Source organism: Leptosomus discolor, chromosome 3, assembly GCF_034619465.1.
Source record: "Leptosomus discolor isolate bLepDis1 chromosome 3, bLepDis1.hap2, whole genome shotgun sequence".
NCBI lineage: Eukaryota > Metazoa > Chordata > Aves > Leptosomiformes > Leptosomidae > Leptosomus > Leptosomus discolor.
This window is the reverse complement of record NC_141393.1, coordinates 6,460,718-6,480,801: the sequence shown is the minus strand read 5'-3', so window position 1 is coordinate 6,480,801 and position 20,084 is coordinate 6,460,718. Positions and strand designations below refer to the sequence as shown.

General features: G+C 51.5%; 1 protein-coding gene across 4 annotated transcripts in view; it reads right to left on the bottom strand.

The window, feature by feature from the left end:
* Positions 1-920: 920 nt before the first annotated feature.
* The window catches only part of DAAM1 (dishevelled associated activator of morphogenesis 1), a 56,857-nt gene continuing 37,693 nt past the window's right edge, over positions 921-20,084 (bottom strand). For 2 of the 4 annotated variants that reach the window (XM_086461968.1, XM_086461969.1), the window contains exons 15-24: positions 16,655-16,758; positions 11,299-11,383; positions 10,482-10,588; positions 8,659-8,747; positions 8,254-8,422; positions 7,378-7,485; positions 5,204-5,264; positions 4,420-4,551; positions 1,565-1,735; positions 921-1,130 (exon numbers count right to left, since the gene is read on the bottom strand). In XM_086461968.1, coding sequence (XP_086318094.1) covers positions 921-1,130; positions 1,565-1,735; positions 4,420-4,551; positions 5,204-5,264; positions 7,378-7,485; positions 8,254-8,422; positions 8,659-8,747; positions 10,482-10,588; positions 11,299-11,383; positions 16,655-16,758 — 1,236 coding nt within the window. Of the gene's footprint in view, positions 1,131-1,564; positions 1,736-4,419; positions 4,552-5,203; positions 5,265-7,377; positions 7,486-8,253; positions 8,423-8,658; positions 8,748-10,481; positions 10,589-11,298; positions 11,384-16,654; positions 16,759-18,135; positions 18,166-20,084 lie in introns of all 4 variants that reach the window. The other 2 variants (XM_086461967.1, XM_086461970.1) reach the window with 2 other exon arrangements.

Here is a 20,084-nt window from a genome sequence, read left to right as displayed (position 1 = left end):
AGAGGAAAGAAGGTGGGTGAAAGCCAGCGGGTTTTGCACCAGCCCCTTTGTGTATCAGAGACCTTTGGTCCTGACCCACCTTTACAGAGGATACAGTTTGTCCCATTGAACAGAAAGTAAGAATAAAAATTACAACGCAAAAGTCTATGCTCTTCGTCTCCTCCGAGAACCGACCTTTCCCACTGTCTTGGGCCAGAAAATGTCATAAAAGTATAAATACATCTGTGCGGCGTTAGAGCGGTAAGCACTTTGGGGTAAACTTTTTCCTTTAGCAAGGTGGCGGTAAGAGGAAAAAGAGCGTTTCCCAAGGACGACGGGAAGAGCATCGCCGGGAGCGCCCACGGCGCCGAGCTCGGGAACCAGCGCCAAAGCACGGATCTGCGAGTTTTTTGGAATAACCACAACAACGAGAAAAAAAAAAAACAACAAACCAATGGATTAAAGTTCAGTCAACTTTGTTTTTTTTTTCTTTTCTTCTTTAAACCGCTCAGCTTGTGTGCAAGACGTCCCCCGCAAACTTCCCGGGAGGGGTCCGAGCAGGAGAGCAGCGGGGAGTGGCTTCCCATTGCCTTTGGGGACCACGGGGACCGCCGGCGTCTCTGGGTTGGGTCCTCTCTCGCTCCGTGGATGCGGCATTGTGCTTGTGCATGGGGAGAACTACTTTTCGGAGGGGGTCAGAGGGGAGGAGGCAGCGCTGGCACCCATCAAGGCGGGCTGCCCACGCACCTCCATCCGTGCCCCCGACCCGACTATATACACAGTATATACACACACACACTCGCCCGCGGGGAGAAAGAGCGTGCCACTGTTTCGCTTCGAATCACAAGGCAGTATAATGGGAATAAAAAACCCCACCCAGCCACTTCAAAAACACTAACCCACGTTTTTTTTCGTTGGGTATTGTTGTTGTTGTTTGTTTTTCAGAAGTTGAGCTTGGTGATGGGCCTCTCACGGCCGCTGTCGGCCAGCTGGTTGGCGATGCGCTTGCGGTTGCGCTTCAGTTTGGAGAGGTCCTTGTCGAAGACTTCGCCCGAGCGCAGGGCTGAGACGAGGTCGTCGAACTCGCCGCCCTCCTCCCCGCTCTCCTTCGCCTTCCTCGCCTTGCGCTCCCGCTCCCGCTGCTCCTTCAGCTACGTGCCATGGCGGGGGAGGAAAGGAGACATCTCACTCTCATGCAAGGAGATTGTGGAGGTGCCCAGCACACGCATGGTGCCCCCCAAACTCATGAAACAAAAGCGTTTTCCCACCCCAGTGCTTAGCACACAAGAGCTGGTCAGGATTGATAGAACCCATGGGCTGAGGTCTACAGCCTCATGGCTGCTGCTGGTGGGTCACAGCAGCCATGGGCAGCACCAGCTCTGCTGCACATTTTACCTCCAAGATCTCACCAACCCAAGATCATTCGTTAATTAAGTAATTAACAGTAAAAAGTCAGTGGGTCTAAGAGCACAGAAGCTCCTTGCCCAGTCTTCAGTGCTCCCCATGCCACCATGGGGGCTGCATGACACGGCGGCCATCCCCATGTGCCTCACAGGTGCTGCTGGACTTGCTGGTGCCCGCTCACCTGTGCCTCCATGCGCGCCCGGCGCTCCTCCTCCTCCTTCCTCCTCCTCATGTTCTCATTCTCTTGCTTGGCCTCAGTCACGGCTTGAAGGAACTGGTCAAAGATGCCGAAGAACTCGTCGGGCTGCATTTTGTCCGTGTCTTCTCCAAAGTGCTTCACAGCCTTGGAAAACTGGAAGAGAGAAGACAGGGGTCCATCAGTCTCGGAGATACCCGCCGCCTCCGTGAAACCCACCATGGGAAGCCTTTGACCTGATGGAGTGGAGAGGAACACTTCCAGCGGCCACGGCGGAGAGCAGGGCGTTGCTTCATCAAGCCTTGACTTGAACATGAAATAAATCATCTGATGTTTTACCTGCTGCCCTGTAAAAGCCGACCTGGGTTGTTCCCGAGCCCCTTCTTCCCCTTCTCGCCTCCGGCTCTGCTGAGCCTCCCCCCACCCCGGCTCGACTTTATTAACTAAGCAGCAGTAAAAACAAGGAAGCAAAATATTGTGGAACCGAAGGCCGAAGACATAAAACTAATAGTAAACACAGCAGGGGAAGGGAAACTCGCACTTTTAAGTTTTTCTTTGAAGTATTTTTGGGGTATTATTTATCATTGCCACATGCTCTGCTATTGAAACCAAATGTGTTGGTGAAACTTCTAAAAGACATTTCTGCCCGGGCTCAGGCACAGCCCTGGGTAGGGAAATAAGGAGTTTTCCGGCCTTCCGTGCTGTTTGCACACCATTAATGTAAGGGAGTCGAATGAGGCCGTAGCAAAGGTCAGGACAGGACATTCATGATCTGCCAATGCGTTCTGGTCCCCAAGGAGCCTGTGAGTCACCTTGGGACTGACATCCTTTGTTCTCACTTCCAGTTTGAAGGAGACTTGTTGTGCACAGAAAGTTTGTTAAAATTGTGATGGCGCATTCTGGAGATAAGCACGCTTAAAGGAAAAGAAAAACAAAATCAAAGCACAAAGAGATTTATCATTTCTTTGATTTTTCTGGGTAGACCGAGAGGAACATTTTTAAAGCCTGCCTGTATGATTTAGTTCTATTTGCAGCGGTGTCCCAGGCTCTTCAAAAGACATTTAGAGCATTTTTATTTCTTTGTTTACTTAAGAGACTTAGCACTTCAAGATGCAGGGAGGAATCTGAGAGGTGCCACTATATAAGTCAAAATAATTGAGGTTATTCTTGTTGCTTTTCATCGAGATACTAAAATCTCTGCCATGTCACAGGACATGTCGGGGGAGAGGTGGGGGAAGGCTGAACATGTTATCCTCGCAGGATGTAAAGTTTATAAAACAATATGTTGTTTCTGCTTTCCTAAGAGAAAGCGGTGACACAATTTGAATCTGGACATGTGTTTAAAAAGCTAACGGTGCACTTTGCACAGCCCATCCTATCCAATAACCATGGGATTGGTTAGGACTGTACATTGCTTCAGAGCGGACTTCGATGGGCGCTAGGGACCTCCTCCAGATCCAGCCAAGATACAGATTGCAGAGCATTTGTCACCACCTCCACAGCCCTTCCTGCAGGGAAGATCTGCTAGGTTACCGTCAACAGTTTAAAAGGGCGGCCTGGCTTAGCCATGGCCTCAGGATGGCAACGGTCAATCATAATGCCCGAGCATGGGTGGATGGTCTGAAGGACAGTGACAATTGGACACTGGTACAACCAGGGAGAAGGAAGTGGTGATGCTTGGACTTCTCTCTTTGGAGAGGTAGCTCATGCAGTGTGTCAAGGATGGGACCTCTAAAATGGCCTGTGCTGGACTATCTCCCTGCCACTTCAACCAAGATGAAGGCTCAGCCAGGGAGAAGGTACTGGAGGACTGCTCTTGGAGGAAATGGAAACCAGATGTGTGCTCCTTTGCTGAAAGAGGGGAAGCAAAAGGTGCTTGGGAATCACAGACGTCACCCAACGTCCACCCCTTTGCTGCGATTTAAATGGGCCTGGTAGGGAGAAAAGGACAACATGGCAAGAGGTCATTGCACGTGGCTGCGAAGCACTCACCAAGGCATTACTCTAGGAAAGGCAAAAGCTTTTAAGTAGCAGGTCTGAAGTTGGCCTCAAATCATGTCACTGAGCTCCTCTCCCTCTTCTCTGGAGAGAAGAGCTGGGTAGGTCTGACCAAAGTTAGGCATCGGATGTTATTTTGCCCTATAGAAGCGAGGTCACTTGGGCAGCCTGGGTTGTCTCCGATATCAGCCTCAGGTGACCTCATGTCCAGCCTGAAGACCTGGCTGCATTTTTTCCCTCCCCTTCTATCAACACCAGACAGAATAGCCTGCTTTCTTGCCACCTTCATCGGCCAAGATGCCCCAGCTGCCACACTCCTAACTCTAAAGCCACCAAAACTGGGATATTTCCATTTTAAGACACGGAAAGCAAAGCAAGCCCTCTAAGCTTGACTGAAACGTCTTCACCAAAACGCAGATCCTCACAAATGACCTATCATCTCCTCCTCTGATGGACACAACTCTCCCATGGATAGCCCCTGCCTTGCACTTCCAAAAGATAAGACAGGTATCTCATGGCTTTCTACAGCACATCTTGTGTCCCAGAAGCAGTCTGTTGGCTTGACCTGTGATCTCCCGGTGTGCTGGGTTGTGGTGCAGGAAAAAGGCCCTGGGGACAGACAGGGATGTACCCACCCACCCACTCCAAACAAACCATGAAGAACAGCCCAGCACCTTTCTCATGTCAAGGTTTCAGCAGGGCACTTGCATGATCTTGTGGGGGAGGTATCTGTGACATTAACACAGAGCATGTGCTCTGGGAAGGCCAGGAGCATCCATTCCCTGTTGGCTAGAGGAAAGGCTGAAATGCTACCCAGATCTTGAGGATGTCAGTGACCTTACCAGCTCTTTTGCTTCCATCAGGAGATCTTCAACATCCGAGAAGCTGAAGCTGGCTAATGTGATGAACTGGCTGACGACAGACACAAACTTGTCACCTGTTTGCTGAACCTGAGACTTCTGGAAGTCCAGCTCCTTTGGGGAAAAAAAAATGTAAATCTTGTCAGGCCCTGGCTGATGAGGGACACAAGTACCATTGGCCTCCAGCAGTGCCGCTGGGTGCGTGCCCATGTCAGTGCCATGGGTACTGGCTGCACCACCATCGCTGCTCCCTCCTGCCACGTGTGAGACCACAGATCAACGCCTTTTACAATATCGTGCCTGCAGTACGCTTTTAAGGCCAAATCCTGCAGGAGAAATTGTGGAAGCGGCATAATTTAGCGAGGCAGTGAGTCCTTTGGGATACCTCCACCATTTCATCACCACTTCAGCCAGGCTACAGAAGTGCTCCCCTAGCCTGAGCCCCAGCCCTCTGTGGTTTTATAGCCAAACGCAGACCCGCAGCACATCACAGGCCCTCCATGGGCATCAATCACGAGACTTACTCAGCCTCCCTTGGAGTATTACGTATAAACCACGCACGTGCCTAACCAGACACGGTAACTTTGGTGCCAAAACAGCCCTAAGAGGACAGGCGCACGTGCAGGGCAGGAAGGAAAGACAAACAGATCTCCAGGATGTGAGATAAAAGCAGCTTTGCTGGGAGCTCCCTTGCCTGCCTCCCTAAGGAGGGATGCCGCAGCGCTCAGAGCCAGGCTGGACTATATTTGATTTAAACAATACTTACAGTCTCCACCGCTCTCAGGCCGCTCCTCAGAGTGTTTATTTCTTTCTCCAGCTCGGTCATGCTGTTGGAAATGGCAGGATGTTAATTTTCAGCCTTCCCCAGCAAAGTCTACAGCTCTCTGACCAACTCGACCACGGTTTTCCACTGAAAAGACCCTGGCGCTGCACACATTGCCTCCTGTTTGCAGAGCAGCGTGTCTCAGGCAGCAAATTGGACTGACAGCCTCTAAGCTAGGACATCTGCCTATCTCAAAGTGGCTGCAGGTGCTTGTTTTAAAGCAAAGCACTTTTCTGTATTTTTAATCAAGGGCACTGTGCAGGCTTAGCAAGCTCAGCAGCCTTCAGACCTCTCCAAGCAAAAGGAGAGCTTTGCTGGGTACAGACTTCTCTTCCCCTCTCGAGGGCCAGCAGAAGATAGGCTTGTTGTCCCAGTGCACAGCGGAGAGTTTTTCAGGGTGTGATGGTTAGGTGAATGCCATGCAAAGCATCCTTCCTAGCAGTGAGGCTTTCATAAAGGGAGACAACCCAAACATAGAGAAATGAAAATAAATCATCACGACTGGCCCTGACTTTGTTTACACAAGGCTCAAGCCCCTGATGAGCTTGGAGTTCAAGTGCTTACGGGTCTCTACCACTACATCTGAGGGGAAGCTTTCTCACAAAGACTCGATGACCACAGGCTTGACATCTTTCCAGGGGTGTCTGTCCTAGGGCTGGGGTCCCTGGAAAAGCTGACGTCGGGTCATGGGGCAAGCGTTCCTGGCAGGTTTAGCCTGGGAAAATGGAGTTTTGGGAGCCCTGTGCTCCAGCAGTTCATTACTAGCAGTGGGATTGACAGAGACAGCAATTTCGCTTCACAGCTGCAGGGCTGGGAGGAATTTAGGGTTTTCCAGAGCTTTAGAAACTTTTTGGTTTCACTCTAGATTGGACCAAACCCAAATATTACATACGGTGTCCAGTTTAGAGCAAAATGATAAAGTTTAGAGGGGGAAAAAACCCCCTCTACGCAGATGTTTTCTTTCCCATACATGTATCTGTACAACAGCTGCAGACACACTAACATGAGAAAGCTGGAGCCTCCACCAGCAAGGAGCGTGCCCTGCTCAACCACGTTCTCAGCCGATGCCGACAAGCACAGCTGCCACATACTCCTCCTCGCACACCAAGGTTTGTCCTCTCACTTTCTTTAATCCCTATGGCCGACAATTATTTTACATTTTAAACGCGAGGATGCTTGCTCCGCACATTACAGACCTTCTGTGGGGAAGCCACTATTGCTACAAGAGCACTTTGAAACCTGAAAGACCCTCGAGCCACCGTGAACTCTGTGCATATTTGCCATCCCCTCTCTAAAAAGGTGCCATTTCAGGCCCTTTTCATGTCCTCGGCTAACACAAACGCGCGCTGACTGCAGAAACGTGTGATCTTTGCTGCTCAGGTCCCCGAAGCAGCAAAGCCCATAAGCTCCCGCTGAACTTTAAAACCAAAACAGAGCCCCATTGATTTCAGAGGGACTTCAGCACATACTTGAGGGCTTTGCAGTGCGACAGCAGATTCCTCCTGCACTTAAAAAGTTCAGTGTGTGTTTAAGGGCGTCGCAGAACAGGGACTTCCATGGGCAGGGAGACGGCAGCAGCCTGCTCCAAAGAGGTCACCGGGAGGCAGGCAGGGTTTAAAAGCTCGTTGCAAACACCAGAAGCTCCATGTTGGTGGAGAAATGAGGGCCAGGCAGGACCTGGAGGCAGGTGAGTCCCTGGCACCGCTGCCTGGTCCTGCCCACGCCGCAGGCAAAGCCTCCCCACCACAGGCAGATAAACAGCTGCCCTTTATCTGCAGCCACACCGCAACCGCTTCCTCCCGGATTACTTAACGTACCATTAGAAATTAATTAAATGCTTCTGCGGTGAGATAACAACAGGAAACGGCTGCTCCAAGCAGCTCTCCTCCCTCGCGGTCGGAGGCTCGCAGCCCTTTGCTGCAAGGGCTGAGAGTTAAAGCCATCAGGTGATGTTTGCTCCTGTCTCTGGGGCTGCTCTCGGGCCGGCACAGGGTCCAGCCCGGTGGTCAGGATCTGGGTGGGAATGTGAGGAGGGGAGGGTGACATGGAAAGGCAGGCTGAAGTGAGGGGAGAGGCGCTCCTGGCACTCCCTAAGCACCACCTAAATTCCTGCTTACTTGACTTTGGCTGCCTGCGGGATGTCTCGCAGCTCCTCATGCAGTCGGAGGACTTTGGGATATTTCTTTTCGACGATAGTGATGAGATAGTGCAGAAGGGTGATGTTCCTAGGAGAAAGGAGCGGCGAGGTCAGCGTGGCGGCACCATGGGGAGCTGAGAGCTCAGCTGAAAACGCTGGTTAAATCCCGACCCTGGTAATGAACTATTTTGGGATTTCTGCAAGGATGCTGCTTGCTGCCTGTCTGAGGACATGGAATGGGTCTGTCCCATGCAAAGCCACGGTGCAGAGCAGCCTGGTCCCTGCAAGCAAGGGCCCTCTGCAGGAAAAACCCAGGGGAGGTGACTTGAGCATCACCGCTCCTGTCCTCCACTGTCTTTACTGATGGATGAGACCAGGCAGGTTTGAGACCTGACACAGCTCCCCTTGCTCTGTGCATAGAGCTCGGTGTGGGAGCGAGCACCAGGAGATGGCTACGGCAGCTTGAGGGGGCTGCAGAGGGTGTTCCTGTGGAGAGGAGCCCCTGGGATGCCTCCTCCGGCCACTGTGCCACAGCACGATGGCTCCTGGCTTCTCAAAAGGGGGAAAAAAACATTTGGAGGATGATCCTCCTAATCAGCCTTGGCTGACGTTTAGCTAGCCTAGGAAGGAAAGCCCCCATCAACTCCCACGCTGATCTGCAGCTTGGCTTCCCTCAAAACCTGTCTTGCTCAAAAAATGGACACTTGCATCATCAGATGCAACAGATGGGGCAGCAGGAGGGAGGAGACCGTTCCCACCTACCCACATCCCAGAGGCCACGTTAACGGCCCCTCCATTCCCCCAACATCCCAGGGGCCCGCGGATGCTACCGAGGATGAGGGCAGGGGCTGCTCACTTGTCAATGCTGGACTTGGTGTCTGCAATCTTGTTGAGGCTGGAGATTTTAAACCCAAAGGCGTTGCCCCTCTGGCCCTTGTTCATGTAGTTGCCGAAGGCCAGGACCACCTCCAGCAGCTGCTGGAGGCTGCTGCTCTGCAGCACTGCCTTGGAGCCAGCACGGATGGCTGAAAGCAGAAAAAGTGTGGGACATTACCCCTGCCATGTCAGCACACCGGTCCCCTTTCCTTGCAGCAAGCCCTTCAGTGCCCCCATGGCCAAAGAGCGACCACCAACTCCGTTCCTTCCCCCATGTCACTGTAACCTCCATGTGGACCAGGCTTGCCCTGGCACAAAAGAGATGCTCTTCCTACGAGCGCTCCCTGTGCCAGCACAGAGCCCCTTAGCAGGTCCGGTCACTTGCCTTCCACCTTGGGTTTGACTTCTGCAACTCTCTCTGCAAACTTCTTCTTGAAGTAGAGGGACTGCAGCCTTTGCTGATAATGGTTTATCCTGGAAAAAAGAAAGAGGTGCAGGCTGAGCTTTGCTTGCTCCAGGCAGAGCTCGGTTGCTCTGGTGCTCACAGCTGTGCTTACAAAGCACGCTTGAGCCATGGTGATTAAAAAATAATGACTGCATTTCTCCATGAAACTATGCTAGGATGGGAAAAAAATGACAACTGAAGCTACAGCTGTCCTGGGGTGGATCCAGGTGGGCTCTTAAGTACGTGCTTAAGCCTATCCTTAACTCAGCAGGTTCAACAAGTGCATTTTTACACCCCATTGCTATGAACAAACAGTTCTTTTACAACCACTCCTTAGCAAAGATGCTGATGAGGTCTGGGCTCCCAATGGCTTTGTGATGAGCTGCAGCTGGACACAGGCACACCAACTACCAGCACTAACGAAACTGGACCTTCAGATCCTCAAAATGATGGCCTGGGCTGGAAAGCCACCAACACAGCCCAATCCAGCCCTTTCCTGGGAAAGTTACGGACGGCTCTGCTCGTGTCAGTTGTATTTAGGCTAAACAAGATGTCACTGGTATGCAAATGGCAGTCTGATTTGAGTCATCTGGATCAAGGACCCATGGGAGATGTGCTCACAGACAAGGCCATGGGCTACACTGTTGTGCTAATCAGAGGTGACAAAGACATCACACTTGGTTACAGACCACAGGGTAAATTAAAAAGCCATGCTGGAAATCAAGGAAAATATTTGCACTGGCATGTTGTGCTTTGCAAAAGATGGAGCCACAGTAGCAACACTTGGGCAAGAGACTGTGAAGAAGAAAGGTGACCTGCAATAGGAAAGCTAATTCTGAGTGTCTTCCAGCCCCGAGGGCTCAGGTCTGAGCTTCACAGCTCCATCCTGCCTGCCTTTGACGCTCAGCAACTACATGGTGCATCACCCTGGTGTTCATCAGTGCATTTCTCAGGGATGACAGGAGTGTTTCTATTTTTGATCTCCCAGTATGATCTCAGATTGTAAAACTCACTGACTTTGCAAACAAGAGACTTGCTTGAAGTTCAGCTAAGAAATTCAAAGAGCTCAATACTCAGTTGGATTTAAATAAGGAGCTTCAAGATTTTAAACCAGCACCTCTAGAGGATGTGCATGCAAAAGATAAGGTTATTCATCCCTGAAGACTTCTAAGCCTTAAATGATTGCTACCAGGAGCAGGAAGAAATGACATTTCCTTTCCATCTCATATATTCTCAGGAGCCTCAGGGACGAGTCACCCCTGAGGCAAGGAGTGGGACTCATCTACACAACAGGGAAAAACCTACATACATCAGTCTTGAGTATTCATGAGGATATGTTCCTGTGAAGGGGAAAGGAGCGTCGCGTTACCATTCAAACAGCACTTCCCACCTGGGCCGCAATGCAGGTGATGCGGTCTTTCTCTGAGTTGTGCCAGACTGAGCTTTTCTCCCCCAAACGAGAGGGGAAATGTGTCAGGACATCCCCTGGGAAGCCAACACCTCTCTCCAGAGGATCCATCTCCCCACCCCTCACACCTCTGCTCCATCCAGCTGCTGCTTGTCTGGGATGCACAACCCTGATTTTAGGAGCACAGCATCACAAGTGATCCTTATGAGTGGGAGCACCTTGCTTTGGCCCACTCATTTCTTGATGTGAAAAACAGCAAGCAGGGCGTATTTCCCAACCAGGCTCCATGAAACAGCCGCCTCACAACCAGCCCATGCAGCCACTGGCCAAAACATGTGTCCCTTGGGCCACCAACCTGCTCATTTCGAAGAGGAACCGGTCAGCCTTGGCCATGCGGTCCAGCTCGTGCTTATGCTCTTCCAGGAGATCAATGTCACCCTTTTCAGGAACAAACTTCAGGAGCTAAACAAGGGAAAGCACACTCGTGGACATGAGGTCCATGCACAGTTTTTCAGGAGCAAAAAAGGTGAAATAAGTGTTATCGCTCTCCCTATGACCTTCCTCCCATTACCCCATCTCATTAGTGTCTCTTGCTTCTGCCCTGCCATCACTCTGGTTTTACAACAGATGTACTGTGTCTGCTCCAAGGAGGTTTCAACATCAGCGCTGGCAGAGATGTCAGGGAGTCTCATCTGCTGCAACTCTACCTATTTGCAGATGGAAATTTTGTGCAATGAATCCTCCCACGTCTCCGCTGAAAGCGCAATTACCGGCCCAGCTTTAAGGACAGGTGGATAAAATGCTTCCAAAGGGATCCAGAGGGGGTGAAAAATGGGATTCCCTTTTTGAGGACTGCACAAAGGCTCAATGAGCTTTCAAAAATAAACGCCCACCGAACACAAACTTCAAGCCACAGCCACAAAATGGGCAACCGGTTCAGCCTCGCAGTCCCAGGGCAGACCTGGGTACAGGCATGGCACAGGGAGGCCATGCTGCTCCCAACCCCACTGCTAAGACCAAACTGCTTTTCTGCTGCTCTAGCCCACTTGGGTGGTTTTTCAACATGTGACTGGTAAATAATTTGGGGCCCCAACACACTTTGCAAAGCTGCAGTTTGGTCCCGAGTGCCTTGCATGAGGCAACCACAGAGGAGCATGAGACATGTTGCTGACCTGCTCCAGCATGTCTTTTGGGAGGTCCTCCTGCTCGTCCATCGTCAAAATCGCGCGTTTGATCTCCTCGTTCGAGAGCTTCAGCCTGTGAGGTGGAGGGGAAGGACAGTTACCCCCAGCCCAGCAATCGGACAAGATTCAGGAGCATTTCCTTACACACCCACGCAACGCAAACAGCTTAGCTCCCAGCCAGCAGCACCATCACAAATAACGTTATACAGCGAGTTATGAAGAAGGACACGTGGGAAACGTGGTAGGACCGTGCTCTGCCAAGGCACAGCACAGAGCAGCCCTGGCCCTGCTGCGAACGGGGGGTCAAAGCCCACCAGCCAGTTCCCTCTCCCCGCACTGCAGCTGCCGTCCCCTATTTTATAGACTTTTATATAAGTATTGTAAGTATCATATATGTATTAAAAATTTATAACTTTTGTATGCAACTCTTGCCCGTAGCAGTGCTGCTCCTGCAGTGCCAGCATGCCTGAGGGCTGTGGGGTCCGCTCCCCATCTGCAGCACAGCCCAGCCCGGGCTCAGAAGTGCAGCTCAGCACTGCTCCTCAACCCATCGCCACAACCCCTAAGGAAAATTTCTGCTGCTTTTCTTGGGTTTGAACGTTGCCTCCCTCACCTCTCCCAGCTGCCTTTGGCTGGAGTCTTCCTCTAGGAAGAAAGAGAAATTTGGGGAACTGAATGCTCAGCATCCTAGGACACGCAATAGGGTTTTTTTTGGAGGGGTAGGGATTCAAGGTGCTTTGAAGTGTAACAGGTTGGAAACCAGCCCTCCCTCCAACTTTTTCTTCCTCGACTTCACCTAACAGGAATTGAAGACATGGCCTCAAATTGGAGATTTCTAAAAACACAGACGGTTGTATCACAGCAAACAACAATGGGCTGGTCTTCCCCCAGCAGCCTGCACCGAGCTGAGGCAATAGATAGACAGAAAGATGCCCTCAGCCCTTCCTGGGCTACAGCAGCCATTAATTACAGTTTAATATGTCTGCAGCACTCCCCGTGACCGCTCCCTGCAACGGCTTTGATTGCAAAACCACACATATTTTTCTTCACGTTTTTGCATTGCGGTTGATAAAATAATCTAAATGCAAATGAGGGAAAGCCCAGAAACTCCTGCAACTCTGTCTGCCAGTAGTCTCTTACCCAGCTTGCAGGGATGGTTAAAGCCACTGCAACACATACATTTTAATGAAAAGACATGCTTGTGGGCTTCAAGGAAACCCATCGCTCCAGTCTCAGTGATCAGCGCTGCCAAGGGATAATGAAACACTGGATGTGGCTCAAAGGAACGAGCTGAAGCCAGAAACACATCCTATGGCAGGATGTGAGACCTTGCGTCAACCTGATCAGCAGATCAAGAAGATTGGGAGCTTACTTGATCACTGAGTAATAAAATGGGGAAGGTATTTTCCATCCTGGCATCTCTTCAGGGAGCAGACTGAGACCATAGAGCTGGCTTTTGGAAGATGAAGCTGAAGTAGGAAAGGTGATGGTCTCTAAGACCAGCGTAGCAAGAGCTCGGTTTAGCTTGAAATCTTTTGTTCAAGACATGAATGGAAGGATCAGTTTTATCGAGGCTGGTGGATCTTACAGACCTGGCAAGTAAATATTTGTTGCTTATAAACTCATGTTTCTCATCCTGTACCCAGTCCTCTCTCACCTCCTGCTCGAGGGAGCCCCCCAAGAGAGGGTTTGTTAGATGAGGAGCAAGTTAAAATCTCACCTCAGCCAAGGGAAGAAGCACAAAGGTTGCACTGAGCAGTGGCCACGACAACTGCTAGGGTCACCCCACAAAGGACCAAACCCAGGATCCATGGAAAATGTCCCCTCTGATGCTGGCAGCGATGAGCAGACATGTCCTGGGGACACCCTGCCTGTCCCGTACGAGGGCAGTGGCCAGGATGGACACGACCCGAGGAGGATACGAAGCTGCAGGAGGACTCCTTTTACACCCAGGCAACGACATGGGAGCTCAGACCACCAACAAATGTCACGTTGGTCCCAACCCTGGTGAAAAGCAGGCACTGGATGGGTTTGGACATTTGGGGGAACCCTGGGAGGCAAAAATGCTCCTGGGAGAAGGGGGCAGGTAGGCAGCTACCCCTCATCCAAAGTCAAACTGAGCACCTAAAGCACACACTTTCCACCGTGTTCACCTCCAGGATGGTGGTGAAAGATGAGGGTGACTTTTGTAAGCCCTGCTCATTGAAAGCAAAGTCAATAATAGAATACATTTAAAAAAAAAAAAAGAGGCTGAAAAAACTTTTCTCAGGAATCATCGAAACCCAGTGCCAAGAACAAGAGCCTGCCCCGGCATCGGCAGAGAGCAAGCGCGGGGCGCCAGAAGAAAACAGCTTCTCAGACAATTTGATGGGAAAGGGGCCAGTGAAAGCTAGAAGCTTATCTATAACCACAATAATTATCATTGTTGGCAGCAGCTGTCGAACGCGAGCCGTCTGAGAGGAACGGGGTCACAGGACTCGCTGTCACAGGGATTTAAAGCCAGCAGCTCGCCGATGCGAAGTGACAGCTCGCCAGCCTGACAAGAGCGGGGCTATTTTGCGCGGCTTTTGTAGAATCCCGCAGAGGACGTAATAAGTGTGAAGGGGAAAAACGAATTCCGCCGGCAAAGGGACGCGCCCTCCTGAAAAGCCACATTCATTTGAGAAAAATGCTCCACGCCGCCTCGCTGGGGAGAGGAATCAAACGAGCCATTCACCACCAGCGCAGGCAGAAAGCGACGGAGCAAGGGCTTGATTTGCATCTTGCAGAACGCAGCGCTAAAAATACACACACGTACACAGGGAGCAAAAGCAAGGACGTGGTGGGTTCGCGGAGGAAGACCTGATAATGCACTGACATCGGCAAAGCATTCTCCACAAAAAAAAAAAAGAAAAAAGCAAGCGTTAAAAATATTCTTGTGCTGCATTACAAGCCAGAGGACAATCCAGTGATCTCACTGTGCAGTAATTTCTCCCAAAGCAAGGGAAACCGGCAAAAAAATAAATCTACAGAGAGAGATAAAGTATCTCGCTGGCTGTAATCTTTCCACGCTGCAAGCCAGACAATGCCTGGTGAGCTTACAAACGTCTGGGCTAAATCAGGGGCCAAGCTTGCAGGTCCTTTCGCATGTGTAAGTCTGCTCGTCCCCACGGTGGCCGCGTGAGCGAGGCAGGAGAGCAGCAGCCCAGCTGCAGCGAGCCACCCTGCGAGACCAGTTCATTTGCATCACTGGGACCAAGGACCCGCTGCTCTGCCCAGCTTAGGGATGGGCAGCTGGGGCAGGCAGAGATGAAAAGGTTCGCCCAAGGTCCCACGGAGTCTGCTGGAGATGCAGGGGATGGACCTGAGCCCCACCAGCAGGATGCCTGGGCTTCACCTCGACACTGCTCTTCCTTTTAGTTGCTTGGCATCAAGAGTAAATCACCCAAAGGGATTTTGGGGAGAGAAACTTGTGGTCCCTTGCAGAAATAGGGAAGGGGCAGATTTGGCTGCTGCTGCTGGGCTAGAGAAATGCCCTGCCCGGCTGGCCCTTCCACCCACGCATCCCCGGGAGCACCACGGGACAAACCTCAAAGCACCTCCAAAGCAGTGGCCGGCACAAGCCGCTGCTCCCCGAGAGCTGCTCGTCCCCGCAGGGTCCTGATGCTGGGGGATGTGCCTGGGAAAAGCCGTTATAAGGGGCCTGGGGACCACCCTGCAGGGCAGGTCTCACCCTGCTTCTTCCCTAGGAAACAACCCGAAGTGGAAGGCAGAGAGGCAGCAGCCTCTGTGTTGCCCTTTTTGTGGATTAATTACTGGAGACTCGATTCCAGCCATCGCTTTCTTGGAAGAGAAAGGTTTGCTGGTGAGATGAAATTAAGACCTTCACTCATTAAGATACACAAGATGCCTTTGAAGTTAAGTGCTTGGGTAGCTCCCCTTCCCACTGAAGGGGCTATTTGTGTGCTTAACTTTCAATTATACACTTAAACCTCTGGTTAAATTACACCTAAACCCACTCCAACTGCTCTAAGCCTAAGTATGCTGGGGAGCAGCCCAGCCAGTGCCCCGAATCCCATCGCTTTACTGGCTAATAGCTGGCTGCCACAGATGTACTCATTCGCCGGCTGCTTTAAACTCCGCTTTCATCATCGTCCTTTTTATTTGGACTGCTAGAAAGTACGAAAATCCCCAGAAGCAACCCAGAGCAGAAACAGCCATAAACACAGCAATTTTACCACTGAATGCTGCAGCTCATGGCTCGCTGCACTCATCGCTCCAGCTGCCTGCAGGGCTGCAGACCACCTCCAGGAGAGCTTGAAGAAGCACCAAGGACCATGAGTTACTCACCCAGAGGATTTTTTTTTTTTGCAGGCACCAGCCTCTGCATGCTTTCGAGGGAAGGAAATCAGCTGGGCTGCCCAGGAGAGGCATCGGCTCTGCTGACCCACGGTCCGGGAAAACAGAATTTGGGCACTGTGGCTGCAAGCCCAACCTGCCAGCGATGCTGCTCCATCCCAGCCGGTCCTGGGTGGCACAAAAGCTTCTGCGCTTCCAAAGTGAATATTTCTGAATGGAGCTATTTTTTACTGCTGTTGGGTGTTTTTTTTTCTTTTTTCTGGGTGAGTCAGAAAAAAGTGGCATTTTCTGCTGCTGGGTTTTTTTTTTTTTTTCCAAGTAGCTACGCTGATGGTTGATCCTTTCAGACCACCACAGCCTGGCTTCTCCTTTCTCAGGAGTCAGTCTTATTGGTGTAGTTTATCTTGCCAAAAAAGGCCCTTTTTATCCTCTTGGCAGCAAGCCGGGGATGGGATTAAATTGCTGGTAGCAGTGCTGAGCCCGCCTGGTGAGGGGCGTGTGGGAGGCTGTCATCCTAGTGGGGCTGGGCAGCTGTAAGAGGGGGACTTTCCCTTCCTGAAATCCAGATGTGGCACAGGACACCCGCACGGGCCACCAGGCCACAGCTGAATTATGCTGCTGCTCCCCACACCCTGCTGATAGACAGAGCTTTCCCCAGCCTAACAGAGACCCTCTTCCACCGCCACCAAAGAGCGAACAAAACCCAGGCTGAGGAAGCTAAGAGGTAAAATCAAGCCCCCTCCTACGCCCTATAAAGGCTCACCGGGTACCCCAGCCCCTCTGGGGCTTTCAGGGGACTCTGAATTGCCCCGTACCCAGCTAAGCGCCACCCCACCATGAACTGAATGTAAGGCTATAGCTGGGTTCAGGTGTCACTGGCCTTCCTCCTGCACTGGCTTCTGCCATTAAACACCTCCCCGGGGATGAGGAGCACCCCCCAGTGCTGGACAGGGCATCGAGCATTCATTCCCCCACTCCCCAGAGGGTGAGAAGGCGTTAATCGTACCTGGAGAGGAGGATATTGCAATTCTGAGCTCTCCGGCCGTCTATGACTGAAAGCTCCTTGACTTTATGCCGGGAACTCAAGGTGTCATCGATGGCATCTTCCTTCTACAAAAAAAAACCCCAACAAACCAAACCTGGAGAAATGCCATGGAGAAGCAAAGACATTTAGTACTCTCAGCACATAACAGCGTGATACACAGCGGGCCCCCATTAATCAGGAGTGTCACCACGGGTTATGGGTAAAACCCATCGCCTGTAACTGAAACACAGTAAGTCATTTCATAAACCAGAGCTGGCTTTGAAGCCACTGGTTAGAAATGTAAATATTTTCTCAGACAGGGAAGATTTAAAAATCTGCAAACACACAGGCGCTGCTGAATAAATAAAGCCAGGCTTTCTTAGCATACATACTTGTGATACTTCATTAAATCCTCACATGAAATATTTCATTACGGGCTGCTGCACACACTCAGCATCACTCTTGTTCTTCACCCCTGCTCCAAACATCTGCAGTCGCCCTTCACGCATCAGTCTTTCCGAGCAAGCCAACCAATACAAGCTACCAGACTTGCAATCGCAACCTGCAGCATTTGTTGCTCTTTCAAGGAAATTCTCCCAAAATACGGGATTTGAAAGCAGGAATCAGCGTGGCATAAGCACCTACATCTCCTAAGCAGCTTAAATACATTACCTTCAAATGAGTAACAATATACCAAATTGCGGTTGTAGGCGAACGGGCAGATTTACATGACAGCCATTTTGCAGGGTTGCCAAAGGGGTTCATGTTGCCCCTGGTTTTAATTTACCGTATTACATGTTTTAGTAAGGTTAATCAATTAAAAGCCGGCTATTCAATCCTTCTGGAAGGAACATAACCTGGAGCTGCAAGGTCCCACGCGCTATGGATCCGCACTAAATGTCTATGAGCTTAGGAGAGCTGGCACACAGTCACGGCATGGGTTGAGGGTGAGCACAGAAGTTCCCACGTTTTACTCTTTTTATTGTTTGAATGAAAAAACCCCAGCTATGAGAAGCGGGAAGCTGCTGGGACAGGTGGCATAGAATGAAGGCAGTGGCAGGTGAAGGAAGGTGAGCCCTAAGTCACCTACCACCAGCTGCCCCTCTCATGTGCTTTGTCTGCTCTGACCACGACGAAACAGAGAGCTTCAGCCCGTAGCTATGAGTTTATTTATTTCCACGTTTTGACAAGCAAAAATGCCCAGTGGTAAGAGCTTCTCTGTGTCAAGCCAAATCTGAAAATCCAACCCCTGGACTCAGACATTGGCTTTGTTGACTGGCCAGACAGCAGAGAGGGCAGCTTCTTTCTTACTCAGCTTTCAAGCTGCATCTCCTGGTCATCTTTGTACCTTGCTGGTTTAACCCCTGCTTCGCCACACGTTAACCCCCCACAGCAGCCCGCACGTCCCCCGTGTCCCCAGCCCCACACGCACAGGCACTGGGCTCCTGCGGATGCTTGCTTACCTGCCTGGAGTTACCATTCACAAAGAAGTCCTACGGCCATAGCAGAAGCATGGAAAAAGGCAGTAAAAACACATGCAGTTCAGTGATCTCAGCGAAAACAAAAGGAATCAAAGCACAGACAAAGGGAGGGTGCAACACGGGGGGGGGGGTCAGCAGCACGGGGAGGCATTCGGTGTCTGCCAGGACCGAAACAGGGGGGATGCACATGCAAATGTGGTGAGGATTAAAGGATGTGCAGAAAGGGAGGGGTGATGGGAGAGGCGGCTCCATGAATGGATCAGGGCAAGGTGCTGCTGCGCAAGGAGGTGAGGAGGGGACAGGCAACAAGGCAGGAGGATTCTGGCGAAGCCCTGCCGCCGCTTTGCGCGTAAGTCGGCGAGCGTTGGCCCAAAGGCACAGCCCTGCTCAGCCTGCCGTGCCGGGGAAGAAAATTGCTAGTTTTTGCAAATCTGAGGGATTGAAACACCAACACGACTGCCAGGAAAAACAGGGCTTTCAAGCTGAAATAACGAGAGGCTCATCGTGGAGCAAATCTGGCCGCAGCAAAACTTCACCATTTGCCATGGCAACACGTTACCCCTTGACTTCTCCTCCGACAGGAACAACGTCCCTTCTCCAGGGCTCGGCAGCCTGGCCAAATGCCACCCCGATGCCCCACCAGTGCTGTGCTCCTCCAAAGTCCTGGTTGTCCTGCTGAGCTCCCCCAACCAGACTGGAAGCATGTGCGGCAAAGCCGGCACCACACACATGTGCACACACACTTACACACACACACACACACACACACACACACACACACACGAGGGTTTTCCCTCCTCGTTCCCTGAGCTGCACCTTTTTTTTTTTGTGTGTGTGCGTGGCTCAAGAGACCGGCCGTCAGCTCTGTGATGGGGAGGCAGGTCTCAAAGGTACATAAATGGCTGATAATTTAGCTGTTTTTAAAAAGAGAAGGCAGGCAGTGAGCGGAGGGGGTAGATGGGTCCAAATGCAGTTGATTTACAAGGGTGCTTTCCTCCAGCCCCTCTGTGACTGATGACCCACGTGCCTGCATCGAGTTGGGTCATCCCCAAATACAGCCCCATCACTGCTGCCTTTTTAAAGGAAACCTTGTTTACGCTGGTTTTCCCTCGACCGGCTGCCGAGGCTGGATCAGCCCAGGACCCACACGTGGCTCTGGGCAGAAGGATGAGAAAGGGCTTTGTTAGATGCCACCGAATACCCAGGGCCGGGAGACTGGCACCCGCTGGGGACTGAGCCATGCCAACTGCAAGCCCTGTGGCTACAAACCAAGGCGTCAGGCTTTCCTCGAGCCCGCAGAAGTGCTGCAGCCAAGAAGCAGAACACGACAAAGGAGACAAAGAAGAATCAACCAAGAAAAGGAGCAACCGACCCTTTCTTCGGCAGAGGGATGGGCACCCATGGGGTGCAGCGCGGGCACCCCAGCGTGGGGCCGCACCGAGCAGTTCCCCGAGGCAGCACCACATCCATCTGTGCAGAAACACGTGTCAAAGAGCTGCCACGACCATCCCCAGGAGCAGAGCTCCAGTAATTCCACCACACTGGAGGCTTTGCAAGGCAAGGGGGACCTGCAGACCCTGAATAAGGACACCCAAGCTGCCACTGCTGTACTTCAGGGAGGTTACATGAAAACCTGTATGATTTAGCTGGATGTGAGGCTGTTGCAAAGGCAGAATTTTACTCCAGGGATCAGTTAAGGTTGAGGATTGGTGTTTCACAAAGCAACCTCTTCCCACCAGGCTCCTTCACGGGACAGGCATAAAGCACACCCACAAGGCGCAATCTTCTTCCTCGTTTAACTGGTCTTTAGTTAGGAAGCCTTCCTTCCATCCTGATGCTCAAACAAGCCCCATGATGCTCAGACCTGCTCCACACTGCTGGAGAGGAGAAGGACGTGGTGGTCCTCCTGCAGTCTCCTGCTCCAGAAAACG